Source organism: Nannospalax galili, unplaced genomic scaffold, assembly GCF_000622305.1.
Source record: "Nannospalax galili isolate Female #2095 unplaced genomic scaffold, S.galili_v1.0 scaffold1409, whole genome shotgun sequence".
In the NCBI taxonomy this organism is placed as follows: Eukaryota; Metazoa; Chordata; class Mammalia; order Rodentia; family Spalacidae; genus Nannospalax; species Nannospalax galili.
The window spans coordinates 233992-252589 of record NW_008359780.1 but is presented as its reverse complement, the minus strand read 5'-3'; the positions used below and the strand labels follow the sequence as shown (position 1 = coordinate 252589).

At 41.7% G+C, this 18598-nt stretch overlaps 1 protein-coding gene across 3 annotated transcripts in view; it reads left to right on the top strand.

Annotated features, from left to right (window-relative positions):
* Nucleotides 1-18598, top strand: part of Shc3 (SHC adaptor protein 3) — a 219120-nt gene that overhangs the window by 166116 nt on the left and 34406 nt on the right. For all 3 annotated transcript variants that reach the window (XM_029558971.1, XM_029558969.1, XM_029558970.1), the window contains one exon: nt 13723-14018. In XM_029558971.1, the coding sequence (XP_029414831.1) occupies nt 13723-14018 (296 nt within the window). The remainder of the gene's footprint in view (nt 1-13722; nt 14019-18598) is intronic.

The following is an 18598-nucleotide window of genomic DNA, read 5'->3' as shown; positions in this document are numbered from 1 at the left end:
CTAGAAACTGTTATATTAAGTGAAGTAACACAGACTCAGAAAAAAAAATCATGTTCTCCCTGATATATGGATCCCAGACTCTGATAAATAAGTATGCAACCAGACATAACTACAGGAACCAGGATAATGGAAAGGAAACAGGGAGGTAAAGGAAAAGAAAGAACCTGAAAGAGCGAACGGTAGGAAACAGGCCTTAATAAGGGAGATATGGATAAAAATTGGGTTAGTTTAAGGGAGGGGGAGGGAAGGGTATACAAGGAACCTAGGGGATAAAGGGAAAGAAGGAGCTCAAGAGAGGTAGGACCATAGGAGAAGGGTATTAGTAAGGGAGAAAGGGGGGAAATGGGGTCACCTAAAGTGGAAAAACCATGATGGAGGGGTGAGACAATGTGAGAAATAAACAATGCCTAGCTAGTTTTGAAAACCAGAGGGAACCATATTACTCCTACACCCTACTGACAAATTATACATAGCAGATCAAGAAATATATGTCTAGGTAAGGTTTATCTGAGAACAATTGGTCTTTGCCCAAGATTTATCTACATGACACACAGTAATTAAAAATACCAGACTGGTGGAACTAACCTTCTTGGGTGTTTAACAGACATACTTTGAGACCTTTGCTCCTAGCCTTCCTAGGTCAACTATTTCCAGGGGACTATGAGCATCTCTCAAAATGTCCTATAATTGTGGTGGGTCACCTGTCCTCTTGATCAAGAAAAATTTATTTTTAATGCAATTAACACTAAGATGTTTGAACATGCATTTCTCCCTGATCCTGAAAATTATTTCTTAATATTAGATCTCAAATATTTATTGCAAATGAGAAAAGTTGGAACATTTATACTGTACTTGGTTCTTTAAGGAAGATTTTAGGGCCCAACTTACACATTGAAGAATTATTATTTTTTATTTTTTTCATTTAATAACCACATGATTAGAAGAAGCATTTCATTACTACTTTATCATATTCAATAACACTTTCCAGAGCAAAGATACATCTTTTTCAAACGTGGCTGTAAATTTTTAGGTTCACAGTTGAATTAATACAATTAATTATACAATATTGAACTCAGTATAAACCCTATAAGATAAAAAATTGAATGAGTTTTTACCCTTTAAAGAAGATGTCCATTTCATTTTAAAATATGCTGTTTCCTAAATTTTTAATGCTACTAACACCTAGATGTTTGCACATGTGTCTTTAATCTCTATGTATCTGATGATTACTAGTCACAGTCAGTTACACTTGGATCCTTAGTATCTGATTATGGATATAAAGTCAACAGGTAGATTTCACTGGTAACATTTATCACCTCTACTAATTAACATGAAGTAAATTTTTATGCTTCCTCCTCAAATATGTCTTTTATAAAATTTATTGATTTTTCTATGTGTATATCATACAGAACATCCCAAATACTCTTGTTCATCTATATACCCACTTCCCAAAGGGCACCCTCCCATAGCCTCCCCCCTCCCACATACTGGAGCCCATATACTCTGTCATCCCCATTACTGTCCACTGTGTTGTCGACCCAACCCCCAGCCATTCTCCAGTGTTTGTCTGTCTGCTGAATCTAGTCAGCCTATCTAGAGAGCCTTGTTTTAGGAAGATCGGCTGTTCCTCATCTAGCAGCAATCAGTTGTCAATATTCCTTTAGATAAGATTGGAGTCTGCTGTTCATTTTCCCTGTTCTGTGCAGGGTTTTGTACCACCTTGGCCAATAACTCAAAGGAAGGTATCTCCTGTCTGGCATTGTTTCTTGTTATGTAGCCTTTAGCTATACATATGGACTCTTAAAAATTATATTGACCCCATTTATCTTTGGTTATACTTTCCTTTTGGGTGTTTAAGACCCTACAGTTGGCCCAGATAAATCAATTTATTTTTACTCTTTTGGTCGTTTGAGGATCTGTTCCTCAGGGGTAACATGGACTTGGGAGGAGCCCCTGGCTCCTTTCTTTTACCAGTTCCTCCTATGTGAAGTTAAGTCAAAGGTCCTACTCGACCATGGCTGGCTTTGCTTGGAAGCATGTAGGAAATGTTTCCTCAGTGTTGACCTTCCTCTTTGTAGACTGGACACTGGTTCAGGTCCATCTGGTGGGGTCTCCATGGCCTCCTTGATCAAGAGGACAGGTGACTCACCACAGTTACAGAACATTTTGAGAGGTGCTCGTAGTCCCTGGAACTTAGTCAACCTAGGAGGGCAAGGAGCAAAAACTATCCTTTATGTCCCCCTGACCAAATTAGTATAGGCCTCAAAGTATGGCTGTTAAACATCCAAAGTTAGTTCCACCAGTCTGATACTTTTATTGCCATATGGAATGTAGAAAGACCAAATGCTCTCAGAGATACCTTTCCTATGCATATATTACATTCTTTGATCTGGTTGTATGTATAATTTGTCAGTAGGTTGTTGGCCTAATATGGTTCCCTCTGGTTTTCTAAAACTAGCTAGGCATTGTTTGTCTCTCACATTGTCTAACCCTTCCACCATGGTTTCCCCATTTAAAGTGCCCCCGTTTTTCCCATTTCTCCCTTAATAATACCCTTCTCCAATGGTCCCACGTCTCTTGAGCTCCTTCTTTCCCTTTATCCCCTAGGTTCCTGGTATAACCTTCCCTCCCCCTCCCCTTAAAATAACCCCATTATTGTCCATATCTCCCTTGTTGACATCTGTTTTCTACTGTTCTTCTCTTTCAGATTCTTTCTTTCACTTTACTTCCCTGATTGCTCTTCATTATCCTGGTTCCTGTAGTTATGTCTGGATACATATTCATTTATAAGGATTTGGTGCTAGGATCCACATATGAGGGAGAGCATACACCATTTTTTTTCCTTTGAGTCTGTGTTACTTCACTTAGTATAACAGTTTCTAGTTCCATCCATTTGCCTGCAAATTTCATGATTTCATCTTTCTTTATTGCTGAATAAAATTCTATTGTATAAATGAACCACATTTTCATTTTCCACTTATCAGTTGAGGGACGCTTAGGTTGCTTCCATCTCTTAGCTATTGTGAAAAGAGCAGCGACAAACATGGATGTACAGGTGTCCCTGCAACAGGATGAGTTCTTTGGGTATATGCCAAGGAGTGGTATAACTGGGTCAAATGGTAGGTTCATTTGTAGTTTTTTAAAGAGTTTTCCACACTGCTTTCCATAGGGATTAAACAAACTTGCAGTCCCACCAGCAGTGGATGAGTGTTCCCCTTTCCCCACATCCTCTCCAACATTTAGTATCGTTTATTCTCTCTATCTTAGTCAGTATGACTGGGGTAAGATGAAATAAAGTGGTTATAATTTGCATTTCCCTAATTACTAGTGATGTTTAACACCTTTTAAGATGCTTCTTAGCCATCTTTATTTCTTCTTTTGAGAACTCTCTGTTCAGCTCCTTAGCCCATCTTTTAATTGGGTTACTTCCTTTCTTGATAGTTTGTTTTTTGAGTTCATTCTGTATTCTGGATGTTAAACCACCGTCAGACGTGTCACTGGTGAAGATTTTCTCCCATTTGGTGCGGTTTCTCTTCACTTCCTTGGTTGCTTCCGTAGATGTAGGGAAGCTTTTTAGTTTCTTGAGGTGCCCTTGGTTGACTATTGACCGTAGTTCTTGAGCAATTGATGTCCAGTTTAGAAATCACCCTTTCCTACACCTATATCTTGTGGATGATAGTCAATGTTTCCTTCTGCCGGTTTCACACTTTCAGGCTTCACGGTGAGGTTCTTCATCCATTTTGAGCTGACTTTTGTGCAAGGTGAAAGATGGGGAGGTTTAGTTTCATTCTTCTACAGGTGGAGATCCAGTTTTGCCAGCACCATTTGCTGAACATGCTGTTTTTCCTCTAGTGAATGTTCTTGGCCCGTTTGTCAAATATCAGGTGGGTGAAATTGAATGTACTCATATTTGGGTCTTCAATTTTGTTCCACTGGTCTGTGAGTCTATTTTTGTGCCAGTACCATGTTGTTTTTATGACTATAGCTCTGTAATACAGTTTAATATCTGATATAGTAATCCCCCAGGATTGCTCTTACTGCTCAGGGTTGCTTTGGCTATCCGAGGTCTTTTGTGCTTCCCTGTGAAACTTAGGATGGTTTTCTCCAATTCTGTGAAAAATGTCTAGGGGATTTTGATTGGAATTGCATTGAATGTATAAATGGCTTTTGGTAGGGTGGTCATTTTCACAATATTAATTCTTCCAGTCCATGAGCATGGGAGGGCCTTCCATCTTCTGATGTCTTCCTCAATCTCTTTCTTTAAGGATTTAAAATTTTTTTTGTAAAGGTCTTTAATGTCTTTGATCAGGTTTATTCCGAGACATTTTTTTTGCAGCTATTGTGAAGGTGAGTATTTCCATGTGCTCTTTCTCTGATTGCTTGTTGTTGGTATATAGAAAGGCTACAGACTTTTGTACGTTAATTTTGTAACCTGCCACTTTACTGAATGTTAATAATTTCTAGGAGTTTTCTACTGGAATTTTTGGTGTCTCTTGGATACAATATATCATCTACAAAAAGCGATAATTTGACCTCTTCTTTTCCAATTAGTACTCCTTTAATTTCCTTCTGTCTTATTGCTCTAGCAAGTTTCAAGCACTATGTTAAAAAGGAGTGGAGATAGTGGACAGCCTTGTCTGATTCCTGATTTTCATGAGAATGCTTCCAATTCGCCATTTAGAATGATGTTGGCTGTGGCCTCTCTTCATCTATTGAGATGACCATGTGGTTCTTGTCTTTGAGTCCATTTATATGATTTATGATGTTTATTGGCTTATGTATATTGAACCATTCCTGCATCTCTGGGATAAAGCTGACTTGATCATGGTGGATGATCTTTTTGATGTGTGTCTGTATGCGGTTTGCAAGTATCTTGTTGAGAATTTTTGCATCTGTGCTCATTAAAGATATGGGTCTATAGTTTTCTTTTTTGGTTGTATCTTTATCTGGCTTTGGTATTAGACTGATGCTGGCTTTATAGGAATTTGGAAGTTCTCCATCCATTTCTATCTTTTGTAATAACTTAAGTAGTATTGGATGTAGCTCCTCTTTAAATGTCTGGCAGGGTTCTGCTGTAAATCCATCTTGTCCTTGGCTTCTTTTAGTCAGGAGGTTTTGTATTACTGTTTCAATTTCCTTGTGTGTTATGGGTCTGTTTAATCTGTTAATCCCCTCTTCGTTTAGCTTTGGTGATTCCCATGCTTTTAGGTGCCCGTTCATTTCTTTTAGGTTTTCAAATGTAGTAGCATATAGGTTTTTAAAGTATTCCCTTATCATGTTCTGGATCTCTTTGGTATTGTGATATTTCCCCTTTCATCTCTGATTTTGTTGATTTGGAGGTGCTCTTTCTTTCTTTTGGTTAAATGGGCTAGCAGTCTGTCAATCTTGTTTATCTTCTCAAAGAACCAGCTCTTGGATTCATTGATTCTTTGTATTGTTTTCTTTGTTTTGATTTCATTAATTTCCACTCTGATTTTTGTTATTTCTTCTTGTCTGCTGGGTTTGGGTTTCATTTGCTGTTTCTTTTCAAGTGTCTTGATTTGCAATGTTAAATCATTTATTTGTGTTCTTCTGATTTTTTAATGTAGGCACTTAAAGCTATAAACTTCCCTCTAAGGACTTCTTTCAGTGTGTCCCAGAGGTTTTGTTGTGTTGTATTGTCCCTTTTGTTTAGTTCCAGGAATACTTTTATTTCTTTCTTAATTTCTCCTTTGACCCATTTATCATTCAGGAGTGTGTTAAGCTCCATGTGTTCATGTGGTTATTGGGCTTTCTTCTGGTATTGATTTTAAGCTTGTTGCATTGTGGTCTGATAGAATGCATGGAATTATTTAAATCTTTTTGTATTTGTTGAGGTTTGTTCTGTTCCACAGTACCTGGTCAGTTTTGGAGAAGGTTCCATGGGGCACTGAATAGAAAGTATATTCTTTGGTGTTTGGGTGGAATATTCAGTAGATGTCTGTTAGGTCCATTTGATATATGGTATTGTTTAATTCAGATGGCTCTCTGTTAATTCTCTGTCCTGTTGACCTATCTAATGGTGACAATGGGGTATTGAAATCCCCTACTATTAATGAGTTGGGACTAATTTGGGTCCTGTAGTATTGTTTTTATGAAGTCGGGTGCACCAGAGTTGGTGAATATATGTTCATGATTGTAATATCTTCTTGGTTTATTGTTCTTTTGATCAGGATGAAGTGGCCTTCTTTGTCTCTTCTGATTAGTTGTATATTTTGTCAGATATTAGAATTGCAACGCCTGCTTTTTTCTTAGTACCATTTGCTTGGTATATTTTTTTTGCATCCTTTCACCTTAAGGTAGTGCCTGTCCTTGAAGGTGAGATGAGTTTCTTGCAGACAACAGAAAGATGGGTTTTGTTTCTTAATCCATTCAACTAGTTTGTATCTTTTGACTGGGGAGTTCAGTCCATTGTTATTTCAAGTTATTAATGAAAGATGTGTGTTGAGTCCTGTCATTTTTATTTCTGTTCACATTCTTGAGATAGCTGTGCATTTCCACAGTTATGCCTTCATTGAATTTGTTTCTGTCACCCCTTGTGTATAGCCATTCCTTTCTTCAACTCTTTGTATTGCTTCAAGAACTCTCTGAAGGGCTGATTTTGTGGACCTGAATTCTTTCAGCCTATTTATGGCATGGAAAATTTTTCTTTCAACTATGATAGATATTTTGGCTGGGTAAAGTAATCTGGGTTGGCATCTGTGGTCATTTAGAGCTGAGAATACTTTAGTCCAGGCTCTTCTGGCTTTCATAGTTTGCACTGAAAAGTGAGCTGTAATCCTGATGGGTTTTCCTGTATATGTGATTTGTTGTTTTTCTTTTGCAGCTTTCAGTATTGTCTCTTTGTTCTGAGCATTTAGTGTTTGTACTATGATGTGCCATGGAGAGTTTCTTTTCTGGTCCTGCCCATTTGGTGTTCTATGTGCTTCTTGTATTTGTATGGGCATATCTTTCCTTAATTTTGGGAAATTTTCTTCTACAATCCTGTAAAAAATCTGGTCCATATCATTATCTTGGGATTCTTCTCCTTCCTGTATGCCTATCATGTGTAAGTTTGGTCCTTTTATGATGTCACACAATTCCTGCATATTCCATTCCTGTGTTTTCATAATTTTTCATAATCTTTGCTTGAGTGGTCCAGTTCATCAACTTTATCTTCCAGTCTTGATGCTCTGTTTTCCATTTCATTCATTCTATTGTTGAGGCTTTCTCCTGTCGTTTCTAATTGGCATACTGAGTGTTTCACTTCCTTCTTCATTTCAGCCTGAGTAGTTTTCAATATTTCTAGCTCTTCTGAATTCATTCAGAAGTTTATCCCTATCTTCCTTCAGTTTTTTTTATTTCTTTGTGTGTTCTTTAAATTCACTGAGTTCTTTTGTAGGGGCCATTGAAGAGAAAAGCTTCTAAAATGGATAAAGCAGCCTGGAGTCCATCCCACACTTGCAGTTATCTCTAGGGAGTTCTCATTGTAGTCCTCTAGAGGACTATTGGTACTTGGGGGTATATGTTATTTTGGTTTTTCATGTTGTTATTTTTTCTTTTTAACTTTGACATGTGAATTTCCTTTGTATTTTCTGATTCTTGTGTGAGACTCAAGCCTTCCTTTGTTGAGTTTAGATCTGCTTCTTTTTGTAAACTTTATGTACCTTTGTGGTTTACTTGTTAGGCATGAAAATCTGGTTGGTCTAGGCTTCAGAGTCTCTCTTTTGATTTTATATTGGAGTGGCCTAATTGCTTTTGTCTTCAGGAGTTCCCACAGAGGCCCAAATGAGATGAGGCTCAGATGATTTCAGGCTTTCTCCTAAGGTCTGTGTCCCTCCAGGAAAGATGCTGCCCTCAAGAATTTGGGTGCTGGGCTGACCTGGGAGAAGGGCCCAGGATAGATGCTGGTCTCAGGAAGCTGGTGGTTGTGCCACCCGGGGAAGTAAAGGGAGGTGAGGGTGGGACCAGGCCTAGAGGGTTCCTGGGGACCAACTGGGTTGGTCCAGATGCAGAGGATCAGGAAGCTGTGGTGGCTCTGGGCCGAGAGATTGGCCCATGTGTCTGGGGTGCCAAGACAAGAAATGGGCCTGTACCCAGCCTAGGAAGAGAGACTCGGCAGGGGAGCTGGCAGGATGAAAGAGGCTGGGGCAGTCAAGGCCTGCTGAGTGCACTGGACTTACCCAGGGAAAGTGCTTGCACCAGGACACTGGAGGCTGTGCAGCCCTGGAAGCAAAGGAATATGAGGGTGGGACCTGGTCCAGAGTGCTCCTGGGGACGAAGAAGGGTGCTGGTACCAGGCCGCCCAGAGGCTGTGCAGCCCAGGGAAGTAAAGGCAGGTGAGATTTTGGTGTGTGTTTTTTTTTTAATGTGGGTTCTAGGGAACAAACTTAAGTCCTCATGCTTAAGCACTTTACCAATGATGGCATTTCCCCAGCCCTATAGCTTAGACTCTGCTTGTTTTAATTCCTTGAGAAGGTGAGGGGTTGAAGAGGGCTGGGAGGGAATCTGGCACTGACGTTTTCCACACACTGGGCACTTCTCATCTGAGTTAAGTTCCTGGTTACTGTGCAGGTAGCTTTGGTTGTTGCCATGCCGTCCCTACTCTGCAGAGGATGGAAAGGAGAATCCTAGAGGTTCAGTAACCACCATGTGTCAAAGAAGCCCGGCCAGTGCAACATTGCTCATCTCGTGAGGGTGAGGACAGAGTGAGGTGCTTTTGTGATGAGGTGTCATTGTGGTCTCTGCACTCAGCTCCTTCTCAGCCCTTGTAGCTTCCAGATATACCAAATTCCCACCAAAGTACTGTTGACTCTCATGGCCTGGAGGGAACTGACACACCACCCAACCATCCCTTTCATTTAATAAAACATAGAAACACCCCAAGAAGCCTGAGTCCCTTTCTCAAGCTGTGGAGCCAAGCAGTGACTCTCTGGCCTATGCTTCAGGGTTTGTTTTTAATTTTTGGTTTTGGTGTTTTGAGACAGGGTCTCTGTCTGTAGCTTTGGCTGGCCTGGTAGTTACATATATAGCTGAGGTTTGTTTGCCTTGAACTCAACAGCCCACCTTAGCCTCTGATTGCCAGAATTACAGGCATGTACCATTGTGCCTGATTTCTGCTTGAGTTCTTGCAGTATCTTTCAGCTGCAGTCTAGAGGCTTCAGGTATGGGAAGGCCATTTTAACTGTTAAATTTAGTCAATTTACCATTGACTTTTGACTCCAGAGCCTGGGAAGTGTTAGGTATGGCTGAAGTCTAAGGAAGTTGAAAACTAGATTCACCTTACTCCCATCAATTTCTACTCTTCTCAAAACAAGAGGAGACGAAGTAAAAACAAAAAACAAAAACAAAAAAAACTTCAAGGAACTGTTGTCTATTTAGAAGTATGGAAATCATGTCAGCACTCAGGGTTGTACGTCCTGGAACACTAGTGCTAAATAGTAGTAGTGATGGCAATTTATTGATGATGTTAGAGGTGGTGGTGATGATGCTGGTAGTATAAGTGATGCTAGTGATGATGCTTGTGACGTTAGTGATGATGGCAGAGATGATGCTGGTGATGTCAGTGATGGTGGTGATTATGAGTGGTGTACTGGTGAGGATGAGAACAGTGATGATAGCAGTGATGATGTTGGTAATGTTGTGATGATGGTAATGATGCTGATGATATTAGTGATGCTACTGACAATGCTAGTGACATTAGTGATGGTGGTAGAAATGGTGCTGGTGATATTTCTTATGATGGCTGTGATGATGTCAGTGCTGTTAATGATGATGGTGATGAGTGGTGGTATGTCGGATGCTCTCCAACAGGTACGGCACAGGGGGAGAGGCCAGGACCAGCCTGGGTTCCTCTCTTGGGGGCTGAGCAGGATGGTGAGTGTCGGCGACTACACCAAGTCGGGAGTCTTGTCGAGGCAGGAACTCACTTTATTGTGTCAGGCATCAACTTATATAGTTTAAGCAAAGGGGGTGTGGAAAAGGGGGTGGGTATAGGAATGTGTCATCTGGGGTGAAGACTGTGGGCCACTGGGAATTTACCATGCCAGTTGTTACTGGGCAGAGGCAATCTTAGATAGGGCTCTGCTGAGTCACCTCCACACAGAAGTGACAGGCCAGAGACAGGTCGCTAAACTTTAGCCTGGCTTATGAAATTATATTAGGCCTCATTTTCCTCCATGTGTATGAGGGTCCTGAAGGCCCAACAGTGGTACACTGATGATGGTGATGGTAGTGATGATGCTGGTGATATTAGTGTGGTTGGCAGAATGGATGCTGGTGATGTTAGTGATGATGATAACGATGAGTGGTAATGACATTTATGATGGTGATGCTGCTGGTGATGTTAGTGATGATGGTGATGATGCCAGTGACATTAGTGATGATGGCAGAGATGCTGCTGGTGATGTTATTTATGATGGCTATGATGATGTTGGTGATGTTAATGATGATAGTGATGATGAGTGGTGTACTGGTTATGGTGCTTCTAGTGATAATGGTGATGATACTGGTAATGATAGTCATGGTGATGATGATGATGATGGTACTGGTGATGTTAGTGATGCTCTTTGCAATGCTAGTGGCATTAGTGGTGATGACAGACAATGCTGGTGATATTAGTGATGATAGTAATGGTGTTGGTGATGTTAGTGATGATGGTCATGATGATGGCTGTGATGATGTTGGTTGTTAGTGGTGATCATGATGATGCTAGTAATGATAGTGATGATGGTGATAATGCCATCAATGTTTATTGTGATGACAATGATGCTAACATAATTATAGCAGTGATGATGCAGGTAATCATAGTGCTGATGCTGCTGATGTTAGTGATGGTAGTGATATTAGTGATTATAGCAGTGATGATGCTAATGATAATAGTGATACTGCTACTGATGTTAGTGAAGATGGTGATGATGCTGAGGTGCTAGGGTGGTAATGGTGGTGATGATGGTGATGAGTGGTTTGCTAGTGATGGTCATGGCAATGATAATGTTAGTAATGATGATGATGCTAGTAGTTAGTGATGATGGGTGGTATGCTAGTGGTCATGTGTGTGATAATTTTCCTAGAGAAATGTGGCATAAACATCTGTTCATCCTAGACAGGGAAGTGATGGTAGACCAAAGTAGCAATTTTACTAAGGTCCAACTTAGTAAACCAATGAGTTTATTAGGGTTACTTACAGGAGTATGGGAGTATGGGGGAGGGGTCACTTACAGGTGACTCAAAGGCAGCTGCATCACTGAAAGTACCCACCCTAGTATGGGTGATGAATCATGAAAACAGCCTAGCTTGAAGGTTGCAGAATCATCTTTTGACAGCTCCTGCAGCTCTGCCCCATCAGATTCTCATCCCTTAGTAATTATTGCCATTTCTGCAACCTGAGGGAGGGGCCCTCATGAATCTTCTAAGTTTCAGCCTTCTCAGACATGTAAAGCTTGTTTCCCGAGTCTCATGAACCACCTGCCCCTCCTTCAAGGAGAGAAATTGCTGCACATCAGCTAGTGTTGTTAGTGATGATGGGGATGATGCTGGTGATGTTAGTGATGCTGCTGCTTCAGATGCTGGTGATGTTAGTGATGCTGCTGATGTTAACAATGACAATGCTGCTGCTGCTGATGTTAGCGATGACAGGGATGGTGGTGGTGCTGCTGCTGCTAGTGATGTTAGTGATGATGGATGGCATCTTAGTCATTGCAATGATAATGATGATGATGGTGATAGTGTTGAAGATGATGTTGGTAGTGATTCTGATAATTGTATTGTTGATGATGATGATGGTGACATGATGGTGATAGTGGTATTGATGATGCTGATGGCAGTAATGTTAGTGGTGCTCCTGTTACTACCAATAAAAATGAATGCAGAGACAAGCAATGTGATGCAAAAACAGTAGAGTAGGGACTGGAGAGATGGTCCAGCAGTTAAGAGCACTGGCTGCTCTTGAAGAGGATCCAGATTCAATTCCCAGCACCCACATGGCAGCTAACAACCAGTCCCAGGGAATCTGATACCCTCTTCTGACCTCTACAGGCATTTCATGACCTGGGTGCACTTACATACAAGCAAGCAATACACTTTTACACTTAAAATTTAAAAAAATAATAATAAAGGGGCTAGAGAGATGGCTCAGCAGTTAAAAACACTGAATGTTCTTGCAGAAGACCTGGGTTCGAATCCCAGCACCCACATGGCAGCTAACAACTCTTTGTAACTCCAGTTCTAGGGGCTCTGACAGCCTCTTCTGTCCTCTGCAGGCATTGAACAACACGGGTGCGTTTACCTACATGCAGGCAATACACACATACACATAAAAAATAATAAATAAAATATTTTTTAAAAAACCAAAAAAAGACCCAGTAGAGTATAGATTTTCAGCACTCTTATTTAATCAGGTAAAAAGTAGCATAAAAAGAAAGCTAGGGTCTGGGGAGGATGGTTCAATCAGTAAAGTGTTGCTTGTGAAAGCACAAGGACCTGAGCTTGACCCCTAGAACTAACGTGAAAATCCTGGGTGCGGCAGCACACATCTGTAATGCTAGCAGTGGAGAGGCAGGGACAGGAGAATCCCTGGGGCTTGGTGGCAGCCCACTGGGCTCCAGGTTCAGGGAGAAACCTTTGTCTCAAAGAGTAAGATGGAGAGAAATTGAAGAAGACAGGCGCCCACATACACGCATGCACATACATGAGTGCTCACACAGAGCCGAAAATTACCATTTAGTCGGTAGTTTTCCTCCCAGTGTCTGTAAAACATCTAACAATTACCAGAAAGATCTAATTTTGGCTTGATGCATTTTTCTCTCTTCTGTCCATCCTGTCCTACCATCTACCTAGGTGGACTTATTCTACGACATGCCCCAAATAGCTATAGAATCCAAGCGGTGTCCTAGGAACAATGTGGGGTTTTGGAGGAAGAGTTGTGCTCAAGAGAGAACATTCTTGTTCTTGTTGTGCTTGCTCTGTAGCAAGTGAGCAGTGTGCTTTGAAATGATCATTGCAGTACCTAATCTTTACATGGCACCATGCGCCTTTTCTCAGTGCTTAGACCTCCAGTCTTACTGGGAAAAATTGCACACTGAAGTTTAATTAGATGAACTTAGATAATTCTTTTGCCACCGGTATTTGCTGCTTTTCCCAGCAGTCTGAACACTCACTGGTATGCCATAGGGAGAAGTCTGTTTCAAAGGGGATTAAGTCAAGTGTGATGTCAATGCTCAAACACAAGTGATGGTGGTCAAGGGAAAGTTGAATCCCTAGCCTGGAGCAGTCACCCAAGAAGCACCCAGAGATTTTGAAGTAAATTGGTGGTGAACTGGGCTTTGCATGGAATGAAATTTTTGTGGTTTCTTTTTCCTTTGATACTTTATGAGTTTGTACTCAAAGTTTGTTAAGGAGGCTGGCTCAGGGAAGGTAAGTGGTGTGAACAGTGAGTTGTATATGCCCTCTTGAAGAATATGGCAATGAAATCCTTTGACCCAACTAGACAAAGTGTGTGCTTGTATCCTTGGTACTAGTCACAACCCCAGCTGTCCGGAGAAAGCAGACTCACCAGGGAGTCATACCGAAATTTGGGTGGTGAATTTAAATTCTTGCTATGATGCTCCTGCTCTGGTGCCAGCCAGTTATTTTCCTTCCCTTCTAAGAGTCACATTTGCATTCTTAAATCTCACACTATTTTTATCACTCTTCTGGGATTGACTTGCTGTCAAATGTTGTTGACAGAGCCTTTTGAAGATGCTCTCAAGAACCAGCCCTTGGGACCTATATTGAACAAAGCAGCATCTGTGGAGTGCATCAGTCCTGTCTCGCCCAGAGCTCCAGATGCCAGGATGCTGGAGGAGCTCAACACCGAGCCCTGGTACCAAGGAGAGATGAGCAGGAAGGAGGCTGAGGCACTATTGGAAGAAGACGGAGACTTCCTGGTCAGAAAGAGCACCACCAACCCTGGTTCCTTCGTTCTCACCGGCATGCATAATGGTCAGGCCAAGCATCTGCTGCTGGTGGACCCTGAGGGCACGGTGAGGCACAGGCAGGCACCTTCCAAGGATTTCATGCCTACATTTAACTATCTCTATTTACTGAGCCTTGCATGAGGCAACTTCCACACTGCCTCCTCTATCAACATGTACCTGCCAGGGACAGGAATCTTATGTGGCAGCTGTCAGTGGTCAATACCATGTATGAGCTATAAAACTTGGGAAATTATCATAGTCCAGGCTAAAGAATTTGATCTTCATGTCCTTTACGATGAAAAAAATTACAATCAGGGGCTAGAGAGATGGCTCAGTGACTAAGAATACTTACTGCTCTTCCAGAGAACCTAAGTTTAGTTTCCAGCACACATCTGGAAGCTCACAACCTCCAATAACTCCTACTCCAGAGGATCCAACGCCCTCTTCTGGCCTACATGGGCACTTACAGTCATGTGCACATATACACATGGACACATACGCATATAACTAGAAATTTAAAACCCCCATTTTTTCGAGATAAAGAAATAGGGGCTAGGGATGTGGCTCAGTAAGCAAAGAGATACCATGCATGTTGATTACCTTTTTGTTGCTGTGATAAAATACTATGACCAAAAGCAACTTAGAGAAGAAAGGTTATTTTAGCATATGGTTCCTGGGAGATAAATGACCATAATGGTGGGGAGGGCATGGCAGTAGGAGTGAGATATTGGCGAGAGAGAGAAGGGAGAGAGAGAGAGAGAGAGAGAGAGAGAGAGAGAGAGAGAGATTAAATACTCTCAAAGCTCACCCCCCAGGGACATACTCCCTTCATTAAGGCTGTACCTCCTAAGATTTCATAAGCTCCCCCTGAGTAAAACTGATGGGGAATCTATAAGGGGTATTTTTTCATTCAAACCACAATACCGTGTAAGCATGAAAACCTGAATTTGAGTCCCTAGAATCCCATCGAAGCCAGGCAGGCTAGTGTCTGCAATCCTAGTGCTCCTTTGGTGAGATGGAGGTAGAGACAGAATTCCCAGAAGCTAGTGTGCTGTATATAGCTGCAGACAGCAAGAGATGTCAACAACAAGAGTCTCAGACAGATGGAAGGTAAGGACTGACACCCAAGGTTGTCCTCTGACCGCTGCATGCAGACTATGGCACATGCACATCCAAATTCACATACACACACACACATACACACACACACACACACACACACAACATAAAGAAGGAAACTTTGGCTTACTGTAAGGATACTTAAAAACTGTCCCTATTTCATATCATATTCAAAAATACCTCTATTTGGAACTGAAACTTAAATGTGAGATAGAAAACTATAAAGATATAAAGAGAACTGTGAAAAGAAAGAGCTATAAAAAGAACAATTTTAGGGGCTGGAAAAATGGTTCAGTGTTTAAGAGCAGTTGCAGCCCTTGAGAGGACTAGAATTCTGTTCCTAGCACTTGTGTCAGGCAGCTCATAACTGCTGTAACTCCAGCTCCAGATGCACTCTTCTGGTCTCCATGGGCACTTGTATACACACACACACACACACACACACAGACACATACACACACTCGCGCGCGCACACACACACACACACATACACACATGCGCGCGCGCACATACACACACACACACACCACATAATAAAGAACACTATTTCTTTCCCAATATATTCATAGTGGACAAGGAAATAAAGGCTGCTGGGATTTTAATATTTATTCCCAATGTTTCTGAAACCGGAATCCATGGACTTTTTCTCTGTAGGCTATAAAATGTGCTGGGCAGTGGGCAAACTCCCATTAATAAGCCTCGTGTTTTCCACATCAGGGAGGTATAGCCTCCTGACACCAAGTTGGCAGTAAAATCCTTCTGAGTAGTTCTGTGGGTTTGTCTAGCTTTTCCATCTGCCAATTAATAAGTATAATTGACTTCACCCCAGGTATAGTTCAATAATTGTCAAGTTTAATAAGTACAATTTAATCAACCTAATCATTGAGTAAATGCCAGGATTGTTATTTAAAACCTCTTATCCAGTGATGGATAGGTAGGATGCAGCTTTGCCGTTTGGTGGGACTTGAACACAATTGAACTGTGTGTTTGGGGGCACAGGCTGAGGATGGGGGTGAGTTACCTGAGGCGATTCAGGGACCGAGACTGAGATGCCCACATACCTCAGCCCTTGGCACTCTGGAACCATCTGCCTCTGTGTAGTTATCTTGATACTGAGGCAGCCATGCCCAAGGACAGAATGTGTACATCTACTTCCTTCTAGCTCCCCTTCTGGAGGTTTCTGTTTTAACACGTTATCGAGAGAAATGGATATTTTGCATTTGTGCCTTTTAGAAGTCTGCAAACATGATGTGTTTCCACAAATCCCCTTCCATTTCCCTTTTTTCCCCTCAGCATAGATTTCTATTTTCTATGTGTACATGTATGTAGTATGTGTATGTATATGCAATGTGTATGGTGTGTATACTGTGTGTATAGTGTATGTGCATGTAGTGTTTATTTAGTATCTAAGTGTGGTGTTAAGTAGTGTGTGTAATGTATGTATGTAGTGTGTATATGTGTACGTATCTAGTGTGTGTATGTGTGTTCAACTGTAAGTGTGAATGTGCATGTGGCACTATGCACACATAGAGGTCATAGAGCAACCTAGGTGTGAGTTCTCACCTTCCACCTTGTTAGAGACAGGCTCCCTTGTGCCATCTGTAGATGCCAGGCTAGCTGGTCCCTTAGCATTCAGGGACAGAATTCTCCTGTCTCCACCTCCTGTCTTGCCTTGGAGCACTGGGGCTCCAGATGTGTGCACCATGTCTGATTAAATGTGGGCTCTGGGGATCCAAACTCAGGTTCTCATGTTTGTGTGGCAAGCGCTTTACCCACTAATCCATCTCCCCAGCCTCCAAGATGTGGTTTTGAGATGGGATAGCTTCATGGGTGGGTTGTTCAGAGTCTATCATACTCAAATTTTGTGCCACCTACTGACCTCTCTAGGGAAGGTGTCTAAGCTATCACAAACCCTTGTGCATACTTTTCTCTGTACAAGGGACATTCTTTCTGGGGCATGTGCCAGGAGTGGGAGATTTGGGGTCAGAGGAAATCTGTCCATTGAAGTTCACTGGAGTTTACATTTGCTCTAGAAGGTTGGCAGGCCAGCAGCCCTGCAGGGCTTTCATCTCTGTTCCTTCTCTGTCTGCTGTTGTTGATCTGTGAGAGTAAGGATAGGGGGATATTTCGGGTCTGCTTTTCACACCTTTAACTGCATGTTCCTAGCAGATGAGTATAAGTGTGTGCCACCATGCCTGGCCTGGCTTTCAAGACCCCATCTTAAACATGTTCCCATCCCATTGTGTCTTCTGGGGAGGAAGGTGCTTTGAACGTTGACTGGGAAGGGACACCCACATCTGGCATATTCTGAAAGGTGATGTTTAGGATTTTACTTCTGGGAGGATGTGTCCAGTAGGTTTTTTGTAGATTTTGGTAGACTCTCCTTCCCAGCCTGAAAGACCCCTTTCCTTCACACAACAAATATGTATTGAATACTTTTTTGACACCTGCTATATATCTATGAACCAATATTTTTCAGCTGTAAGCTTTTGACCAGGTTTATTTATAGTACCAGGCCTGCTTTTGGAGCTGGATCAAATACAAGTATAAAATGGTTGGTTACCACCCCCCCCCCAGATAACCATGGCAGTATGGCATCTGGGGGCACATCTTGCTTGGCTTGTTGGTGTTATAATGTATAGGGTTCAGTACTGGATGAGTCCCCTGATTTCTGTCCCAGGAGCCTGCATACAGGCACTCTGAACAACAGAGAGGATGCTTCTAGCTCAGTTCCAGATTGATGTCTCTGTGTCCTGTATCCAGTGTGTGTGTGTGTGTGTGTGTGTGTGTGTGTGTGTGTGTGTTCAGCAGTAGGTTCTTACTGTCTAGTTCTGGTGGGCAACCAGGAGCAGTGGTAATAGCCTGTAGTGTTTTAGGGACTTCTAGGGATCCCTATCCAACAACTCATAATCTCTGTTTTGGTGGAATCCACATCTATTCATTCCTTAATAGCTTTTATCCTCTATAGTATTGAAGTTTATCAAATGTTCTTCAGTGTATTTTGAGAGAAGAATGCAATTTTTTCTTAAATCTGTAAACAGGATTCTACATGGGTAGAATTTTCTGACACTGAGGTGATCTTGCCCAACACTGCTTTGTCTTGGCAATTATGAGATTGGGGATACCTGCTCTTCAGAAATTTTAGAGTCTCTTTTCACAAAAGAACATGACCTCTGTATATGCCCATCCAGTTTAGGAGTCAAGGTGATATGTTTACACTCACCTCTTAGTATCAGTGAGGCTTATCTACATCACAGATGCTGCTCCAGGGAGCCGTTCCCTAACCGCTGTCTCAAATGGAATCCCCTGGGTAATCTTTCTTTACTATGATTTATTTTTGCTTAAACACATAATGAAAAGCACATGTTTGCTAATTTTCTTGTTATATGACTTCCCCTTCCACTAGATTGTAATCTCCCCCTGAGTAGCATTCTTGATTATTGTAGTATCCCCCAGCATAGGGACAGTGCCTGACACGCAGCAGATGTTCACACAGCAGGTGGTCAGTAGACATTGGGCAGATGTTT